This window comes from Sinohyriopsis cumingii, chromosome 17, assembly GCF_028554795.1.
Source record: "Sinohyriopsis cumingii isolate HCF-2022 chromosome 17, ASM2855479v2, whole genome shotgun sequence".
NCBI lineage: Eukaryota > Metazoa > Mollusca > Bivalvia > Unionida > Unionidae > Sinohyriopsis > Sinohyriopsis cumingii.
The window spans coordinates 16,358,665-16,380,069 of record NC_142977.1 but is presented as its reverse complement, the minus strand read 5'-3'; the positions used below and the strand labels follow the sequence as shown (position 1 = coordinate 16,380,069).

The following is a 21,405-nucleotide window of genomic DNA, read 5'->3' as shown; positions in this document are numbered from 1 at the left end:
AAATAATCTTAATAATAAGCGTTAACGGCGCCGTTTGGATTAATTTCTCATTGGCTGATGGGGATGGGACTATTATAGCAGAACTCATTAATTTCAGATAGGGATAGGCCATATAGATAGGAATTTTCAAGGCAAAATTAGTAGTAGCATCCGTCACATGAGGTATATTGTGAAATAGATGTTGTATATAAGGAGAGAACTGAGCAATCAGTTTTTATTCTGAGTTTGGAGTCATCCTCATTTCTTGTGTTCCTTTTGTAAATCTACTGACGTGTTTTGTAATGTAGTTTTCATTTTTGATAATTAAATTATTTGTTGAGTTTAACAAACTTTTCGGTTTTGCTTCTTTCTGCTACTTAGTTTATGGCAATAACAGTTGTTGTGTCCAGTGTACTGTTAGGTGATCGAGTTCAGCCAAAAACGAAGTGAATGTAAATCTTTTCAAGAAGAATGATGAGAATAAGGAGAGATTAAAGCACAGAACCCTCCACAAAGCATTCAGTACAATGTAAGGAGGAAGGCATATAGTACAGGAATACATATAGAAAACGAATATATTAAAATGATGAAATTACAGATTACGAATATGTCATCTAGAAGTTTATATGCATTAAGACAACATTAAATCATATACGACCATGAAAATGTTAAATGCTCCGTCTTTTGACTTGTATTAGTAGATGGCTCATATTTACAAAACCGGAAGATGTTAATGAATATGGCTCTGATACTGGTTACGTAATTCTCTATGCATCATTTGCTTTGTCTGAACCTATGCAAAAAAGAAAACCCTTCCACTAGGCGAGGTCTCAATGCACGAAAACCAGTGAAAGTATGTCAGCAAATGACAACATTTCTTCGAGGAACGAGCTATAAGATTGCAAGTAAACTTTGAATAATTCTAGATTGCTGGGTCCATCTTATAGAAGATCTTGCACAGTACTGTCGAGTCTGACATCCCTGTCAAACTTTATTATATAGTGGGTAACTGCTTTTGTAAAAACAAGTATTGTAACAATTGTGGATAAAGCTACAAATGCATCCATAAAATCAACCACAATTTTATTTATCAAACAAAGATGTGAAACTAACACTCATTGCAGATTGAGGAAACCTCAAATGAAGTTACACAATCTAGTTATGTATCGAATTCAGTTCATGTACTCTTCTGTAGGCTGTCTAAATGCTTGATAGGAAGACAAATAAAAATGAATGCTGTCACAGTATAAATTACCACGGTTAACAATGATTTACTCTTATATTGACATAAATTGTACGCATTCTTGAATTTTTTCTCGTCCGTTTTATCCAACTCTGTTTTAGTTACAATTTAACCAGTTATCTCATTGTATGTTCGATTTCACGGAGCTAGGTTCAAGTCATTATTGCATGCCGCTCATTTTGGACAAAACGATGTCATTTGCACTGTCGATAAATTTAAAGAAGTATTGAAGCTTCAAATTCGACTTTACACTATACATGAAGTGTTGCCTCTTTGCTATGATCATTCATGCAGTACATGACTTCTGAATCCTGGAAAATATTAAGTTCAATATTTTAAATGACATTATCGTTTAGGTGACTTCGAAATGGTGAACCGAGTGACCAACACGGCATTTGATATATATGGAACATGGTTCAACAACTGGTTCTTCTTGTCAGGAAATTATAACTGGACTGGACAGGGTGTTTCTTGCTCGAGCATATGGCTGCAGAAGGTAACCCCTATTTTCGATTGATTCGTACAAACTGCTTCCGACCTTGTTTACATAAATCATTGGAGACTTAAACAGTACAAATATTTATTATGTGTGATCCAAGGATACGTTGTCAGTTTGATACATACGTGTAAATTTATAGTTATAATTTAATTTATTCGGCTTGTCTGTGTACATATTCTTTCAGTAAGTCTCCGTTTGTACCTGCGTCAAATTTCTCGTTAACCACTGATTTCATTTGTACCTCGCGTTCTACCCCTGACATTGTTTAGAACGAATTATAACACTAACCAAGATTCGTCGTGTGGTCGTCTATCCACACATATATCCACACACAGCGTGCGATCCAGACATTAGTGCATTCCTCTCTCTCTTTTTATGGTGCCATCGAGTTAATTTATATTTATGACTTTATTTATATGGCTTTTATTTCTAAATAGAAATCCGTTAGGTGTGTGCATATTGCTAAGTGTTAAATTCCTGTAGCCCAGACTCGTACTGTTCCATTTATTTTCGTAATGAGTGTATGTGTACTAGTTCATCATACAGAAAGGAAAGCGCATCGATTGGATCCCACCGTATATATTTGGATACCTGATTATATGAAATCTCCATTATGGAGAACAACTCCAATATAGTTAACGAACCCAAATCATTGAGATTATATATTTATAAGTCGTTTCAAGATTAGCTAGTAACGGCATCTATCGATTACTTATCATGCATGTGCAGTCTAGACCACTTGGATAAGTGCTCATCTCGAGAAAATAATATTACTTTGATACTATGCTATGAGTAAACGAAAATCATAAAATATATATTTTTGCAATCCAGTTCGTCGGGTGTGTGTCTTTATTATTGGATACAGAATAAATAAATTAAATGACTATGTGGCATTACGCTTTTATTGTAGATACTTGATCACCTTTCAAATAACATCTTTTCAAATTTACAAAAATTACTTTATGTATGCAATGTAAATCTTTTTTAAAAGTATCCGAGAATTTGTAAATAACGCAAAACGAATGCATAGTCGTTGAATCACCACTAACACCCTGACCAAGAAATACATACTCCAGCTTGATGGAGAAATGTTCATTCATACAGTGAACAAGCTAAAGCGTTTGTGGTAAAAGATTAGATATATGCGTTAGTAGAGGATGGAACACTTCGTACCTCCTTATCTGCTTAATGTCCTTGACTGCTGCACAAAGTTATTGCTATTGGTTGAGCATCCGCCACTATACATTATACAAATAGAGCACTTTTTCATGTGAACGTTCGAAATTATCAATTGATTAGTAATTGTTAATGTTTTGTTCTTACGAATGCTAACGTCACAAAAGGGCAATATATATTTTAGTATTTAAACTGTCCAATATTTTATCCTTTATCTAACTCTTTTTTATTTAAATGTTGCAGTGTGTTTCATTTAATTCTTATTCTGACCCTCTCCAATACTTCTCCAGAAATAAGGAGGCAGACGCTGTCCGTATCAAATACGTTACGTTCTAGAAATGTCTTTCGTTGCGTTTGTCTAATATAATAGGAAATAAGGGATTATTCCCCCTACGGTGGGAATTTATAATCAAGGGTGTTATTTGGGGACTACATACAGTTTGGAAGGGTTACATTACCCGTCCAAGACGAATAAAAAAAACATTTTAATATTTTGGAAGTATAACATTAGTCTTTATACGGAGATATCCATCTTATTCAATTGCATCATGAGCTGTTTTACCAGTAGACGAAGTTTCCTGAGTCTCAGTATACTGTTTTCCTTATTTGAATATTGTTTAAATACAGAAACGTTGAGCCAGACGAATATCTGAACAGGAACTGTAGCTACTTGCCAGTGTTTTGATGCCAGATGTTTTCAATGTCTTACCTTGACTTAAGTACCAAGGTTTCTTATGTGTGGCTAGTTTTGCTACTCATTAGGGGCAACTAAACTGGGGGAACCTGTTTGGTGTGGGTTGCTTTCCGTATCAGTGGAAGAGAGTACCCAGTAGTTGGGTAGATAAGAATCGTGCTGTTACCATTCTGATGCAACACGCTACTCTTGACATCCCCGGTAGGATCAGCTAGCTAGTCACGCCAAGCCTTGGGTCTGCGTTAAAGACAGAATCCTTTTACAATTGCCTCCCTACTTGTGAAGGTGACCATTGTGATCAAAGACGCACACTGATATTCTTGGAAAGGAGCTATCGCCCTGTGAAAACCTAACATAAGAAACGCTATCAATAAATTCCTCACACTTACTGGGTTCTCAAGAGGGCAAAAAGCACGGGTGACGAAGCAATTACCTTCCATTCTACTACATCACACTCGGCTACAATGAAACTGCCGTGAGACCTGGTTTCAGTAGCACAAGGAATCATTATAGCAGTGACTTGAAGGAGGAAACTGTTCTGAGGAAAGAAAGTAGCAATGACTTCATGTCATTGAATACTGCGATGCAATGAAAACACTAGCAAAACTTTAACATTCATGATTGCAAATCACACCAGGACTTGGCAGGTTAGTCAAAGCGGGTCAAAAACTTGTCTCGCTACTAATTATTTGAAGATGATTAACAAAAATGTCACTCTGATAATCGGTTTCTCTCAAAGAGATCCTCTGAAATGCCTCTTAAATTACTTTAATACATATCTCATAATTTATCTTGAGGTGTCATGCGATTTAGAGATTAGAATGACGACAGCGGGACCAACTTGATTGAAAATGAAAAGACCCGAGAAAGTTTTGTAAGTGAAACGAATAACGACATTCTGATTTCTATAATCAGGTATATTCTCAGGCTGGATTGCTCGTGTTTGCTTACATTGACCAAAGAAGGGTTATTGAATATTCCAGTCCACCTTTCATCCCTTAGCCTTTAGGGAGCTTTAACTTCCATAAATGTGACCAGCACACCGTTAGCTACAGAATGAACCAAGTCTGTCCCAAATGTAGACAGGAAGGTCACGATGGATCGTCCTACAATAAGTGAACATCCTCTGCCAGTTTACAGAGCGATCACTTCCATTACCCTAGATCATGCCGTAGTTGAAACTAGAAAAGAAAATACGAATAAAACATGAGACCGACCACATCTTCCTTATAACTACAAAGTTTGTGAGAGTCATGAATGCGTTAAGAATTGCCGGTATAATCGACGCAAACACGGCTATAATGGAAAAGAAACATTCAACTTGTATACGACCACTAGAAAAAGGAGTGTCGCAGTCTTCTCCGAACGCCTCTAAAACCCTTGAAAGCAGCCACCCAAACATAGATTAAAGTGAATAATGCAAATATTTAGTGTGACGGTGGATTGAATATGATCCCGAACACAATTAGTGAGAAATCGATTCGATCTGGCTCGAGAAAAGAGATGCAAACTGTTCCTCCTAATGGCCATTAAAATAGTGTAAGACATACAAAATAGCAATTACTCAAAAACGGTTAGATACGGCACACAAAAAAGTAAACCGCTGACCTCGGTGGTAACGCCTTGTCAAAACCAAACACACAGCAAATTAAATAATATACAAAGCTTTCCAGAGGGATCTGGCGATCCTATCAAGCCCTCAATGAGTCCGGAAGTCTGGAATACATGGACATTAGAGAGCTCACTGATACTGCACCAGTCAAACCTTCCAGACGTTCCCATGCTTCTACAACATCTATACATATGTATGTCACCAGAATGCAACAAAATTGTCCTTTGTTAGAGGTACATTTTGATAAAATAAGTATTCTACGTTAAGAAAATAACTCAGTAGCTGCCTGCATTCATGATACGTTTTCAAAAGAAAACGACGGTGATAATAGAAAGAGCTGCGTAAACACTTGCCAAGAAACCTAACAAAACCGCTAAATGAGCGTCCATCACCATAAATAACAAAACTCCTCATGGGCAGACCAATGTGAGGACTATATAACAGGCTGTATCTGTGTTTTGGGGATGTTGATTACTATCTCTTTGAGAGAGATCACTTTCACATACACACAAGAAACTAATACCCTCAACTTTGTATATATATATATATAGAGAGAGAGAGAGAGAGAGAGAGTTCTAATGTATTTGGTGCATATAATAACCCCTACAATTTCGTCTAATCCACAACAGTCTTGTGAGAACCATCACGTATATACATGTATATAAGTTCCCTTCAGAAAGTCACTATATTGAGCTATATAAGGAAACAGTTTATCTCAGACGAACAGCATACTATCAAACTATCCTCTAATCTTATGTAATCCCTCATAGGGTATACACTTTGGTCAAAATATCAAATTTGTACGCTCATAATTTAAATTATCATTTCACCATTTGGCATAACAATTCATTTTGAGCTACAAAGAGCACAAGCAAACAGCAAAAATGAATCTTTCAAATATTGCTAATGCTGATATTTTACGTTTACAAGCACAAGTTTTCACACTCACCCACACGCTTTGGATAATCATTAACTAAGTCACTAGATGCAGCCTCAGATTGTTCGGAAGAAATTGAAGCCATACTAAAATATTTGATCTACATTGAATCCTGTCAAAATATTTACCTTTCATATATTATCTTGCAGCACTTTATGTTTATGCATATCTGGAAGGATCTTCATGTTTACACTTATTTGGAAGGGTTCGTCTTCCAAACTGGTTTTTGTTTTGCAATTCTTTATGTTACAGTTTTAGAATGTTCCTTTTAATAGGTGCATTATAGATAGTATTCTACTGACGTGCCGTTCAATTTTTAAACCCTCGCATTTATTTTCGTGTTGTTTTAACTGCTTTTTATTCAGTATTAAAAGAGTAGCTCTTATGTACACTACAGTGATCGGATTTGAATGTTAATTCGCTTAGAGTGATCGGATTTGAATGTCAATTCGCTTAGAGTGATCGGATTTGAATGTTAATTCGCTTAGAGTGATCGGATTTGAATGTCAATTCGCTTAGAGTGATCGGATTTGAATGTTAATTCACTTAGAGTGATCGGATTTGAATGTCAATTCGCTTAGAGTGATCGGATTTGAATGTCAATTCGCTTAGAGTGATCGGATTTGAATGTCAATTCGCTTAGAGTGATCGGATTTGAATGTCAATTCGCTTAGAGTGATCGGATTTGAATGTTAATTCGCTTAGAGTGGTTGGAATTGAATGCGAATTTGCCTGTAATTGTGGTTATACCCTATTAAGAATTTAGACAAATCTAGCAATAATTAACCTTAGACCTAGAATTATGCATTTCTGACGCAATGTAGTTAATACAACAAAACTGTACCGATCAGTTCCATGTATCTGCCATCAAATGTGTTAGACGTATAATTGTCAGTCTCACAGTTCTACGCTACAGGCATATGAATCTCACAGAATGTTTCTCTATTATCTTTCGATCTCACAAGAGTTTGGCCAATTGAAACGATGATCGAAAAGCTTGAAAATGGCAAAACCTCTGAGACTAAAAGCAAACCGCAAAGGAAGGTAGTTAACCATTTCACAGTACATTGCAGTAAACAAATACCCTGAATCTACTGAGTTTTTTAAGATTCCGGTGGCGTCATATGCGCGGCACGCTTTTCCCCAGAATTTTATTATGATCAATATTTAGCAAAAATCATGATGCATATCAAGAGACATTGTTGTAGTCGCTATTTATATGGCAGGTTTTCTTATCTGAGTCACCCTGATATCTTCAAAATGCAGCAGGGAGAGGCAATTGGCTGCTACCCAAAGCCGCTACTGAAAATCGAGAAATATTTCGCACGCTTCTATGATAGGATGGTAAGCCGAAATGAAAATGAGTAATGGCAAGAATTGTTTTTATTTCAGGCCACTAGGGACACGGATTTTGAACACGAACTCTTGATCAAACGCCTTTTTCGCTTTCGAAATAAGAACTACAGCTCCATACGAAGTCTAATGATTGCCAATGTGTTTAGAGATAGTTGTAACACTCAAGACAAGTGTTTTATAGAACATACAGCTGAATCACGTGACAATCAACTGGAAAACAAACAATCAATATCGACTATTTCCATGTTAGGTGGACAAGGACAACCAGTTAAAGACGAAAGTGGAGGTTCAGATGATGTATCACACATTTTCAAAGAAAATTCAGATCAGGAAGAAAAGAACTTGAATTTTGTCACAAGTGGAGTGGAAGACAAATTTTCTTGTATACGAGTCTCTGATGATTTACAAACGCGACAGTTTCTCTCGACAAACGATGGACATAGCTCAATTCTTGATTCAGTGGATATTGATGAAATAGACATAAATGCAGATTTTAGTGTGGATAGAACTTCTCAGAATAAGGTGGACATATCGTCCCACCGCTCAGACCTGGGCATTCATGGAACTACTATCTCCTGTGTGAACTCACAAGCCCTTACAATCTCTGATGAAAAGTGCCGAGATCCCTTAATCTGTTACAACGTCTCTCGCGAAAGTAATGGCCAGGACATATCTTTCACAAATGAGATGTTTGATTCAATTTATGAACAGCAGGCGAAACCACATTCATTTTCTGCAGATGATCAAAGTCTAAAAGCGAGTTTTGGGACTGAGCCCATCGGTGCCGAACTATACGCAAAGAATGAAATATCTAAAGAAAACAGTACTTCATCAAATAATATGCTAGATAAATATCTGGTCTTCACGTGTGGATCAGAGACATATGCACCTACTCATATAGGGCTGAAACGTTTTAGAGCTCAGGAGTACTTTGATGTAACAACGGGACAACTTCTGCCAAATGTATCTGACATTGTTCACTCGCCTAATGGTGAAGCCTTTGATAACATAGACCACATATTCGACATGCATGGGCACATCATTGGGATGTGCTTGTCACCTGATCACAGGTAAAATTTTACCGTCATATGTGTTAATATGTAGCACAATGCTTTCAAGTAAATTATAATAACTACTAACATACATTTATGCATTAAATTAAAGCTCACAACCACGCATATTTTATAGTCAACAATGTTGGTCAAGGGATGCATTTCCACGAGCCAAGGATATTGAATCCACCCATCCCACACTATCCCAACTTAGTTGCCATAATGTGCATTTAATGTTTCAGGCGCCTTGTGAACATGGGTATTGTGCTTTGATATCGTCATAAATTCTACTGCAATCTTGTCATGACATGTCTGCCACTTTGCTCTGTTGTTTTCTCAATACACTGGCTGTAATTGAGCTGATTTAATAACGGACAGGTCCAAAATTAAGGTCATTAAGGTCATATATTACAATATTTGTGTGGAGTATAATACTGTGTTCATTGTTTTCATATATTAGATGTTTTTTACACTACTAGTTTGATTAAAAAAAATGAAGTGTAGTTTTATGATTAGTGATTCATGCTCGAGTTTCTTTTCTCCTAAGAGGGAATACAAACATTTTCTTCCTGCAGATATTTGTACGTGAATAGTCGCAAATGGAAAGAAGTCCGCGAGATCGATGATCCAATGGAGCTGTCACCCTTGGCAGAGGAAATCGACCTTCACGTTTTCGATCTTTTGCAGGTCAAAATGGTAGGGAAGATGAATGCATCCCACAAGGCCTACACGCCTAGCAGTAATTGCTTCATGATATCGCTGGATGTGAGCGAAGACTATGTGGCTAGGTTAGTAAGTGTTATATTGTTGCATTAGTGTATGAATGATACTTAAGATGTAACGACAATGCAATAGCCTATGTTACCAATGTCCTTGCAGGACCAGCTGTCAAACGTCAGCTGAGAAGTAATTGGGTTCACTGATACAGATGCCTCCACAAAGCGAAAGTGTGAAGTTAAAAGAACAATTATTTGATATATATTTGTATTGTAGTTTCACACAACGACAATGTTCAAGATCTGCATAGCAGTCTATTCCTTCTAGTACGCTTACAAACAGCTGAATCAAGTAATTAATGAACACACCCTTCCCATTATACCTAGGTGTCTTTCAAATGTGTCCGAATTAATCAAGTGCACTTTGTTTGGAAATACCTGAAGAGAAATTGCATTCAGTCTCTGTCTCGAAAAGGGCAAGACTTATAAAATAATTGCATTATCATGTCGCTGCGAACTGTCAACAATTATGAAACATTTTGGAGGTACCAAGTTGTAATTCAAATACGGAGTTACAATTTTGATTTAATAATGTTGATCAAAATTAAAGCGCTGATATGTAGTATGTTTAATAAAATTCAATTATTAAATTACATGTTTTATTCTCTGTAATATATCCTTGGTCAACATTAAATATTAAATATGTTTATGTGCTACACAACCTTCGGTGACAAGATGAACTCGTGATCAAGATGATGTTCATTCACAGTACAGTGATGTTAGATAATTCAATAAATTTGATATTTAATGAGTAAATAAATTTAGCACTCTGTCGCTGCAGTGTCATCGTCACCTTCAAGAAATGGTTTTGAAATTGATGTATCTTCTACATCATTCGATGCATGTAACCGCATTTAAATATTCCAATTACAAAGTGTTTACCCTGATATAAGTTCCTGTCCTGAGTTCATTCACAGAAAGCCACATAGCCTTAACTACAATTACTGGTGGCTTACAACGTTTTGGGGAAACCTTTGTGTTTGATTTGGTCTTCACCGAAAAGTAGCCCACGATAGGCTTTCACTGAAGATAATGTCTAATTTTTAGAAAATCTAAGAAGATGAAAGGAACAAGTTTGTTGAAATTATGAGAGGCAAATTTGATAGGTAAAGGTAATTTTAAAATGGTATTCAATACTGGGCACGCTACTTCAATTAGAATAGTATACACCTGCATCCCACAAGGCCTACACGCCTAGCAATAATTGTTTCATAATATCACTGGACATGTGCGAAGACTATTTGGCTAGGTTAGTAATTGTTCTGTTATTGTATTAGTGTATGAACGATGATGAGATGTAACAACAATGTAATAACCAATATCCTTGCAGGACCAGCTGATAAACGTCTTCTGATAAGTAATTAGGTTCATTGATATATATACCTCTACAAATCGAAAGAACGATTAATTGAGATATATTCTTGTTGAAGTTTCACACTACGAATTGTTCAAGATCTACATAGCAGTCTATTCCTACTAGTACGCTTACAAACAGCCGTATTAATTAGTCGACGAACACGCACTTCCCATTATTCCGAAGTGCCTTTTAAACGTGACCAAATGAGCAATTATTCAAGTGCACTTTGTTTGGAAATACCTGAAGCAAATTTGCATTCAGTCTCTGTCTCGAAATGGGCAAGCCTTCTAAAATAATCATATTATCACTTCACTGCGAACTATCAACAATTATGAAACGTTTTGGAGGTATCAAGTTGTAATTCAAATATGGAGTTAAAATATAGGTTTAGTAATGTTGACCAAAAAATTAAAGCTCTGATTTCTGGTATGTTCAATATTCATTTATTAAATTATATATTTTGTTTTCTAATTTATATTCTTGATCAACATATTATCAAAATTGTTAGGTTCTACACAACCTTCGGTGACAAGATGAACAATTGATCAAGATGCTGTTTATTCACAGTATGATGTTAGATATTTCAAGGAATTTGATAATTAATGAATAAATAAATTTAGCTTTCTGCTGCAGCAATGTCGTCATTGCCTTCAACAAATGTTTTTGAAAGTGACATATCTTCTACATCATTTGATGCATGTAACTACATTTATATATTCCAATTACAACGAGTTTATCCTGATATAAGTTCCTGTCTTGAGTTCATTGACGGAAAGTCAGATAGTCCTAATGACAATTACATTTGACTCACGACGTCCTGGGGGAAAACTTAGTGTTTGATTCGGTCCTTACCTTATTGTAGTACAATATAGACTTTCTCTGAAGATATTGTCTATTTTTTGGTAAAAATCTTATGAGATGAAAAGATCAGGTTTGTTTAAATTATGACAGGCAAATGTGATACATAAAGTAATTTTAAAACGGTATGCTTTATGATGAACTTTACGGATGAAATAGTTATCAATACGCGGTACGATAATTCAATTAGAACACTATACACTTGCAGGGGGAAAACTTGAAAATAAAAGCATATCATTAACGGACCAGGAAAATTAAAGATACAAACAAAATAAGGAAACCGTTTCGTAATTTTTTTCTCCTCATGATATGTGCAATTAAAACAACTAAACCTTTCGTTTTAAGAAAGATGGAATGTAAGGAGTTAGTATTGAAAATTCGGACAGACTATAGTATGAACTATATAAAGATACAAAGGTAAATATATTTCATAATCATTGCCTTACCCCTCTTTTGTGTCAACTATTAACTAAACATCTGAATTTCATTTCTTGTTTTATTATTTGTAGTGGAGCAGAAGACAATCATGGATATATATGGGATCGCCATTATAGAATCTGTTTGAATAAGTTTCCACATTCGGCTGTTGTAAACTCTGTTGCATTTAACCCAGCAGATCCAGAAATGCTGGTGACTGTGAGTGATGACTTTTCTGTTAAAATCTGGAGGTCCAGGTACAGTGAGAATAATCTGATCAAAAACTAAAATGCAACTGATACAATGTTGGAAGCAGGAGATTAGCCTAGAAGAACATATTGGTTAAGCAGTCATGAGTGTAAGGGCTGCCCTAAATTTCAAAGGTACTCTGGGTTTTCAAGATTTCAGCTCGGAATCTCAGTAGGCAAAATTAAAAGTTGCTATTAGTATACATAATAATGATTCAACAATCTTGCATAATTTATTATCTCTTTGTCCTTTTATATATATATATATATATATATATATATATATATATATATATCGCCTAAAAACACCATAATGGAATAATTTTGTTTCTGTAATCGGAACAGAAATGTCGGGCTGCATATAAGAAAATTATATGCAGTCGAGTGAGTTTTTATCTTCAAAACCCCACCACTTTTATGCATCCGGTTAGAAGTAACATAATTAGTACAACGTATGATACGAAAGAAATAACTCATGCACATCACATCAGTGATATAAGGGATGACTGATATCGAATTCATGAGATAAAACTGTTGAATATTATATTTATTGCATCACCTGTTAAAACATGTTGCGCAATGTGATAAATTTTACTACCAAAACAACAAGCATATATTTTTGACACTACATTTGTTATATGAATGGTGAATAAAAATATACTATGAAAAAGTGACTTCATGAGATATTTGTCGATTTTTTTAAGGGTGATTTTTTTTGATTATCTATGGTGACAAGAAAATGAAACTAATCGTAATGTGCAGAACAGATTTAATAATAGCACCAGCGGCTTCTCTTGGAGACAAATCAGACACACCATGTCTTATTACCTCTTTCATAAAAGAACCTAACGTGATAATTTGGTATTGAATACTGCTGACAAAGTTTTTTTTATTGCTTATTAGCAGCATTTTAGGTGATTTTTATGAACTGTGAACATGTCGTTTTAAAGTTTAACCCTGTGTCCGAGAATAATGATAACAGTGAATATAATTGCTTATGTAGAGAAGATCAAAAAGCCAGATGTCAAATACGCTTTGATAAATGTTATCTAAATGTCCTTCCTAGAGGCTTGTACCATAACTCGTCATCATCCTATTTGAAAATGGAAATGAAATATGTTTATTATTAACCAGATAACATATTTATTCTCTTGCACACTGAAGTTGAATAGTCCCTGTACCAAACTACAACCGTTAGATTGCCTAGTTGAATATGATAACTAGTTATTCTGTGCGTTGTTTGGCAGGAAAAGAAGCGGGAAGGGATAAGACAGGCTTGCGAAATGCACTTGTGGATAAAGAATAAAATATTAATGAAGAAACGTTGGCCGACGATGGATAGGACAGTTCCTACTGCCCAGTCTCCGATACTGGAGGTTGCTTATTCTGACACGGGAATTTCACAGCTATACAAATACTCTTTTTGTAATTTTAAACGTGTCTAGATCTATTTATGGGATGAAGCTTTTAAGTAACATTTTCTTTGGCAATATTAAGTACAAAAAGTTACAGTACGGTAAACAAAAGGTACGTTAGCAACAAAACCTGTCTGAGATTTTATGAAGACCAGACAGTTTGGTTTGGAAGAGCGTTTACAGCGGTTCGGTACGAAACGATGCACTGACCATTAAGCATAGCAACGATTTCAACAGTCGTTTTCAGACTTCAATAAAACTGATATTATTTCAGTTTTCGAATTCAGCTTTTAACATTTTTTCAATACTGTCTCATATAGTTATCATATTTCTTTACCTTAAATAGATTACCGCCTAAACGGGTTCATATAAAATTGTTTATATGTTCTGGCTGTCTCTATATATACCCTGTTTTAAGCAGAGGCCCTTACCTCACTAAATGAGGTATCATCATTCACGTGTACAGCGCTATAGTATATTCATTTGATTAATTTTATTTCAGTAAGATTATTTCTCTTTTTGCATTTGTGTCAGTAATATCTTGTCTAAACAACGTTCAGTCTACCTAATCCGTAGACAAATGTAATCGCCACGCACAAGATATAGCTCAGATAAATCTTAAATTTGTATATTTATTCGTTGATGACATCAACATGGACGACAATAATAATCCATGCGAATTTGCCCTTATTGGTCTTCCACCTCTCACTTATGAACTATGATCATGATTATCCTTGTGCAGCAATCAAAACAAGCATTAATTGGGATTGGGATTCATGTCCAGATAATCTCTTTTACATGTCGGTGTTGATAATTGGTCATCAGCTTGATTTGAAAGCAAACAAACACTAAGAGGTCATAAATAAAATGTCCAATTGATAATCTAAACTCTGTGAATTGCTTGCATCCATGAACTGGTAGGATGCCACTAAGCGTTTAGTACACATTTCGCTCTCTTCCAATCCAATCTTTATCTTCTATTGAGTGATTTAGTTTTATTTGATAACCTAAATGCAATTGATCAAATTTTAAGATAATACACAGTGAATATCTGAGTAAGGACAAAAATCTAAGGTTTTCTAATATTAATCAGAACAGGCAACTGTTTGTTATGTAGATACCATCCGATTTATCAGACTGAAGCAACACTGTCTAAAGTATGCTAAGTTCTATCAGTGTCATCTAGTAATCTAGTAATAATTAATGTTGTTTTGTTGTCGTTCACTTAAAATACACAATTAATATATAAATTAAGTTATAGTGAATTTGTCAAAAGCTTCTTTTTTTTACATGTTTCATTGGAATTTGTTGATTCTTATGCTCGGATGTACACTGCTCCAAATGTTATATAATGATCAACATTATAAACTCTGTTATCTTTCCTTACCTCAGTTGGCAAAATACCATTTGTTTTCTTTCTCGTGTGTGAACGTACTTAAATGTTTTCTAATGCTATTCCGCATGATACTTGATCATCAAATTCAATATAACCTAAGTCTGTTAAATACGGTTTCTGCAAAAAAGGTAACAGAACAATTAATTAATAAAGTCGTTCACTTTGGAAACGACTTATATTTTCATTCTCGTACATTTGATGTAAATGAAACATTACAGTCACTGACTTTATAGATGGAATGTAAGCTACGAAGCTCCTTGTATTATTGTGTTACTATTCTTTGTTTGTCAGTAATAGCACGTATACTTCTGGAATGACGATGTCCCTGTTCACCTATCTAAACAACAATAATATGTATATTATTTCTAATGTGTAGTCTGAATCATCACTTCCCATGCAACAAACAGATTTGCATTGTAGATAGACGCTATGTCTGGCGGTGTGGCACGAGCTTTGAGTGAAGTTTGTTCTAGATGAGTGAGTTATAGATTTTCCAGATTATAATGTCTAGCCTGTACATTGGGATCAAGATGTAATATTATGTATCCCATAATTTTTATTTTCAGAAGCAAATTATTTTCAAACATAATATGATCATCGATGCACTTTTCGTATTTCTCTACTTGAAATGGAGTGGAGATAAGGATTATTTGCCTCACAAAATCAAATAATATAACTTTCTTTATGACCTTAGTTTGCTGAGAAAAGTACTCTTCAGCTCAAATCGTTTTACTTCCCTGTGTAAATCTGTTGGTGCAACTGTTCATTTCACTTCCCGAATATTGAATCATAAAAACTCTATTACGGTAGTCCATGTTTAGGGTACGTAATCAGGCTTCTTTGGGTGGTTTTGGTTTTTTTCTTCTCAAGGTGACATACACAAGGGAATTATTTGTACCTTTCTTGATCGTCCATCTCTGTTCAGTTTCCTCGATTCCGATAAAATAAGATTGTCACGCATACCGTTTGTCTGTACATCAGGCAATTAGTTATTTTAGTATTTTTGTGTCTCGTTTAAGGAATGTACGGATTTTAAAAAAATTACTCCTTAGGTGTTACGATTCTTTAGTCTTAAAGCAAGTAACAAGAAAACCAACTAGTGTTTATAACTGAAAATATTAATTTATTACACTAAAATACAAAGTGAAAGAATTAAAAATAACTTACAGTATGATTGAATTGCTACAGTCATACATGTTCTATCAATTCTAGTACGTCAGCGTCAGAGTAACCCGAATGCGTTCCAAAGGTATTCCAAATGATGGCCTGTATTATAATGATGTATACAAAATACAGAGGAAGCACTGATACAATTCCAAAATGTCTTTTAATGAATTCCAATACAGCTATTATACATCCAGATAGTCTTTAAATGAATGTTAGAGCATTTTAGTTCCAACGAATTATTTAATTAAATGCATTCCTCTCAATAAATAGCTTCCAAAACTGGTGTTTACTAACAAGAATGTATGTTTCTCAATATTAATTCGTTTATATATGTTATGTATGTATATTAAGTTTTTGTTAATTTTATTCATGACTGTAAATTGTAGTGATTATCTTTAGTTGAAATTTCGTATGTGAATAGTTTCTATTTTTAGATATTAAAACGTAAAATTGCATAGGATATATAAATATATGCTTATATATGTGTTTACAGTTACAAATATAAAACTGTTCGTAAATATGTCGACAAGTTTTAGGCTGTTTCTTCATTCGACGAGTGGGTTCTTCAAAGAATTAAGCTTTTTCTCATTGGATTGGATTTCTCATTGTGTTAGATCATGTGAGTTGTTTTACGATATTGTAGATTTGCAATGTGTCACGTAACTACTATGACAATATGCGTGCTTTACCCATCCGTCTGTATTTAAGTTCCTAGGACTTGACATTTTCTCATTCATATTCTTGTATTTTTGGTGTAACGTCAACTATGCACATGTATTTTAATGTTTTATTTAGATATTATTTGAGAGGAAATATTTGTTTGGATTATTCAGTGGAAATAAAAAATATTCATTGGATTATACTATTTTTCTCGAACTATTGTAAATTTATAAGATTGATAATTAGATTGTTTGTTAAGTTTTTTAAAAACTTATTTGTTTTGCTTCTTTCAGTTATTTAGTTTATGACCATACAATCGTATTAGTGTGATCTGTAAATATGATAGAACTTATTACAACGTATTTTCCGTATATTTTTAATTCATATTTTTCTTTTAAGTTTGATTTTAAAACAGTTACACATGTTTTCATTTTCGTAATGATTAATCTACGATGATGATATTATTTTAAGATATTTTAGCTCATTTCCTCTAAGGAAGTGAATTTTGGTCTCACAAATTATTTTGAGTCATCTTTTGGTAATAACTCTGAGACTATTTCGATTTATGTATGATGACAAACCACCTAAAGCACCATATTTTTTCTCTAATTCTTGTCCATTGTGTGTGCACTACGTGTAAGTGTAATCCTTCATTCAATTACAACTAGATCTTTAGTGAAAATACGTATAATATATTTTCTTGTTGTATAATCAGAACGGTTTTGCATGATGCTTTTGAAGAAATACATAAGTAACATATACAGCAAATGTGATAATAGACTGCTGAGTTCATTTTTCTGTAGTATGCCATCTGAGAGGAAATTGAAATATAAGGCTACACGTGGACTTACGGTACAGCATGCGTGATCCCTTTGGCCTGAGGGAATGCATTTCGTTTTTTCATTTATCCAGGAAATTTGATTTCAATCACCATTACTGTGCACAAATTTCTCAACCCACCCAGTATTCAAAAGTGTGATGGATACTGTCAGAATAAGATTTTTTTTTGACTGTGTCCAATAGTATGCCAGGATGCTGTCAAGCCACTGTTCAAAGGTGTGTTGGGAACCTATCAAAACACCACATACAAAGTTTGTGGGATCTATTACACAATTCTATTCTTAAGAATGACGACTCGCTTGAAAAACAAATTACTTCTAAAAGTTTGCAGTATCTGTCTACTACTTGTCAAATGAAGGAAAACAAATTATGTTTATCTGTCTGAGCATTCAGAATTACACATAGTATCAAAGAATGTGTTATCATTACTTAAAATCCTGTTGATACAAGGTTTCCATTTGCCACACATTTCAAATTAATAAACGGGGCCCCTAGTAGCTGAGTGGTCTAAAGCGCTCTCCGTTACGGATCACTGCCATCTCACCTTTGTCTACGTGGGTTAGAGTCTAGGATTCGTCCAATGTGGGTATGTGAGAAAGCTTGCCAGTAGCTTCTCGTTGGTCGGTGGTTCTTCCCGGGGTTTTCCAGGGTTCTTCCTCAACCATTAATACTGGCCGCCATGCATAGCCTATCGTGTGCTGAAAAATGGCGTTAAACCCCACAACAACAGCAACTACAACAACAACAAATTAATAAACAAAAATATCATTAAAAATCAATTGTTTATCCGTCACAAATTCATTTGGTTTAATTATCCTTTCAACAAACTTATATCTAGACATCTACCAAGAAATTAGCAGAGAAGTTATTCCATCGACAAATATACGTTTTTGATTTCATTACCCTAAAGATATATATTAGTCAAATTATATGGCATATTTGCAATTTGTAAATGCATGAATAAACGAATTGATCATTAATATTAGAATATATTAAGATCATTTATATATAAATAGGAAAGTATGTTGAAAGACTATGAGGCAGTTAAACATGCGAGTAAAATATTAATTTAGATAAAGACAAAGTATATTAGAATAGTACACACTTTTTCACGTTTGGATCCCACCCTCCCCTCGCGCGAGTTTAGGAAACTGTTGCTCTTGACTTGACAGTTGGACCATCTAATAAAGGAAAGGGCAACCAAAACATTTCTGAATATTATATATTACATTATGTAAATGTACGCAGTATACAAATATTATAAGTAAAGGTTACAAATCTGCCAATAAAATACGGTGACATAAAAACGCTTTTTACAGAGCGAATAGTGCTGATACGGTCTGCCTGTGAGAGATGTACATATAATTCTAGATTTCTACAATTGATGTATAAATAGGTTCGAAGATAACCTGAATATCTTTTAGAACGTTTGCTAAATGTAAAAAAAACCCCACAAATTACTTGACAATAATATTAAAGGTAAAAGTGAAATGCTAAAATTATTTCAACAAAAGCACGATTGCAAACACACTTATGAGTACAGAGAGGGTATTTGCTCGATACGAGTGAATAATGGAAATATTTCATCGAATGGGTGAAAATACTTAAGCTTTCACCCACGAGATAAATATATCCGTTATTCACTAGTAGCATCAAAATGTTTTGATTAGTTTATGCTCAAACGTGTTGGTTAACCAGATGTACTGTATAACAGACTGAAAGTCGCAGATTTCGAACTAAATACTGAACTGTGCCATCAGTTTCCTGATTATTTTCTGCTGTCTTGTGTATCTACTTTCGCACATAAAATATGTACAGTAACATAATTCTTCTTCTTAAGTCAAAGTTAACAAGCACACAAAAGGAAATAATTTGCGTTTTGTTGGATTTGAACGTAAGCGTCGAATAATATCTTCGAAATTTCAGATTTATAATGGTATGCTTGTCTGTTGAAAGCCAGTGAACAAATATGATACATGAAATAAAATATGTTGTTATGTGTATTTAATTTGCTTTGTTTATTAGTAAGTTTTATTTTATTTTATTCATTACATGCTTTTGTAGTGTAACATTGTATGTTGGAGATGACCTTGTCTAAAACTGAGTTCATTCACGGCGCATAGAAAGCTTTGACCCAGATCAGTAACTTAAATCCAAAATAAGAACCATTCTAATTTAGAAATATCCATTTTTCACAGACGTAAGAGTATTTGCATGACTTTATATTCTGTATCATATGTGATTTATCAATTAACACTATAATACACTTGATTTTTAAAGAACAATATTTTCAAAATTAATCATTTATTCTTTATTTAAAATTCGTTGTGGAGGCAAATAAAACTGACATTGAAGGTTTCTAGCTGGGTGTCCTTGTTTTTATTTTTCACAGTCTCCAAATGTCATTCTCCATGACTCTAATATAAGTATCAAGTCTCCAAGTGTCAACCTCCATGACTCTAATATAAGTATCAAGTCTCCAAATGTCAACCTCCATGACTCTAATATAAGTATCAAGTCTGCAGGTGTCATCCTCCATGACTCTAATATAAGTATCTAGTCTGCAGGTGTCGTCCTCCATGACTAATATAAGTATCAAGTCTCCAAGTATCATCCTCCATGACTCTAATATAAGTATCAAGTCTCCAGGTGTCATCCTCCATGACACTAATATAAGTATCAAGTCTTCAAGTGTCATAAGTATCAAGTCTCCAAGTGTCATCCTCCATGACTCTAATTTTACACGTATGCAGTCTCCAAGTATCAACCTCAATGTATCTAATGTGATAAGTACCCAGTCTCCAAATTTCAGTCTCTATGACTCTAACATGGTAAATACCTAGTCTCCAAGTATCAATCTCCGTTACTCTAATATAAGTATCCGGTCTCTAAATTTCTTCCTCTGTGACTCTAATATGGTAAGTATCCAGTCTCCTAGTATCTACATGCATGACTCAAATAAGACAAACACCCAAAAAATGACCAAGAATGCCATATAGGTAGAAGCTAGATAAATGATTACACTTATTACAATATTACAAACAATTTAGAAAACCCAAGTTGTTAGGTGCTAAGCTCCAAAATTAAACAAATGATAGTAAAACATGATATATGTCACAGTGACCTGTTCTGCTTTAACGATGTAGTGCTAAATATAAGTATCCAATAAACACGTTTTACATCTTTGTTATGAAAGTGGCTCATATTTGAAAGTTAAACACAAATTTTAAACGACACATCTGGATTGTGATATATAAGCAACGACACCCCTATTATTATTCTTGTCATGATGCATCCGTTAACTCGATTTTTATGATACAAAGAAGTATATTATGCATTAAGCATGTCCCTAAAACGAGCAGAACTATGGAGTCGTGAGATCAACATAAACACTTAACTAATACCAGTAAAACGTGAAATATAGTTCATACTAGTACCAAGAGATGCATTTCGTCATCAAGTTGTTATGAATGTAGTATTAACTATACTCAGGAAATGACCTTCAAACCCACTATTTAACAAAAGTCACTGAAGAATAAAATATGGCTTACAGTGCCCTAGTTGTATAATATGAGTGTAATACTAATCAAACGTCATTTCTTGTTGCATTTCGTTATTCTAGATTGATAGCATGTATGCAGAAATTGTTATGTGATCATGAGTCCAACGTAACAACTTAAATAAGGCCAGTAAAATGTGAAATATGGGATACGTTTACATTTT

General features: G+C 34.4%; 1 protein-coding gene across 2 annotated transcripts in view; it reads left to right on the top strand.

Annotated features, from left to right (window-relative positions):
• LOC149777814 (F-box/WD repeat-containing protein 5-like) overlaps positions 1 to 20,044 on the top strand; it is a 28,195-nt gene extending 8,151 nt beyond the window's left edge. The window contains exons 4-7 of one of the 2 annotated variants that reach the window (XR_016415470.1): positions 1,579 to 1,718; positions 7,533 to 8,566; positions 9,236 to 9,336; positions 12,049 to 12,187. Coding sequence is in view for 1 of the 2 variants with exons in the window: in XM_089938878.1 (XP_089795004.1) it covers positions 1,579 to 1,718; positions 7,533 to 8,566; positions 9,124 to 9,336; positions 12,049 to 12,244 (1,583 nt within the window). In the remaining variant the exon portion in view is untranslated. Of the gene's footprint in view, positions 1 to 1,578; positions 1,719 to 7,532; positions 8,567 to 9,123; positions 9,337 to 12,048 lie in introns of both variants that reach the window. The other variant, XM_089938878.1, reaches the window with a different exon arrangement.
• Positions 20,045 to 21,405: the final 1,361 nt, after the last annotated feature.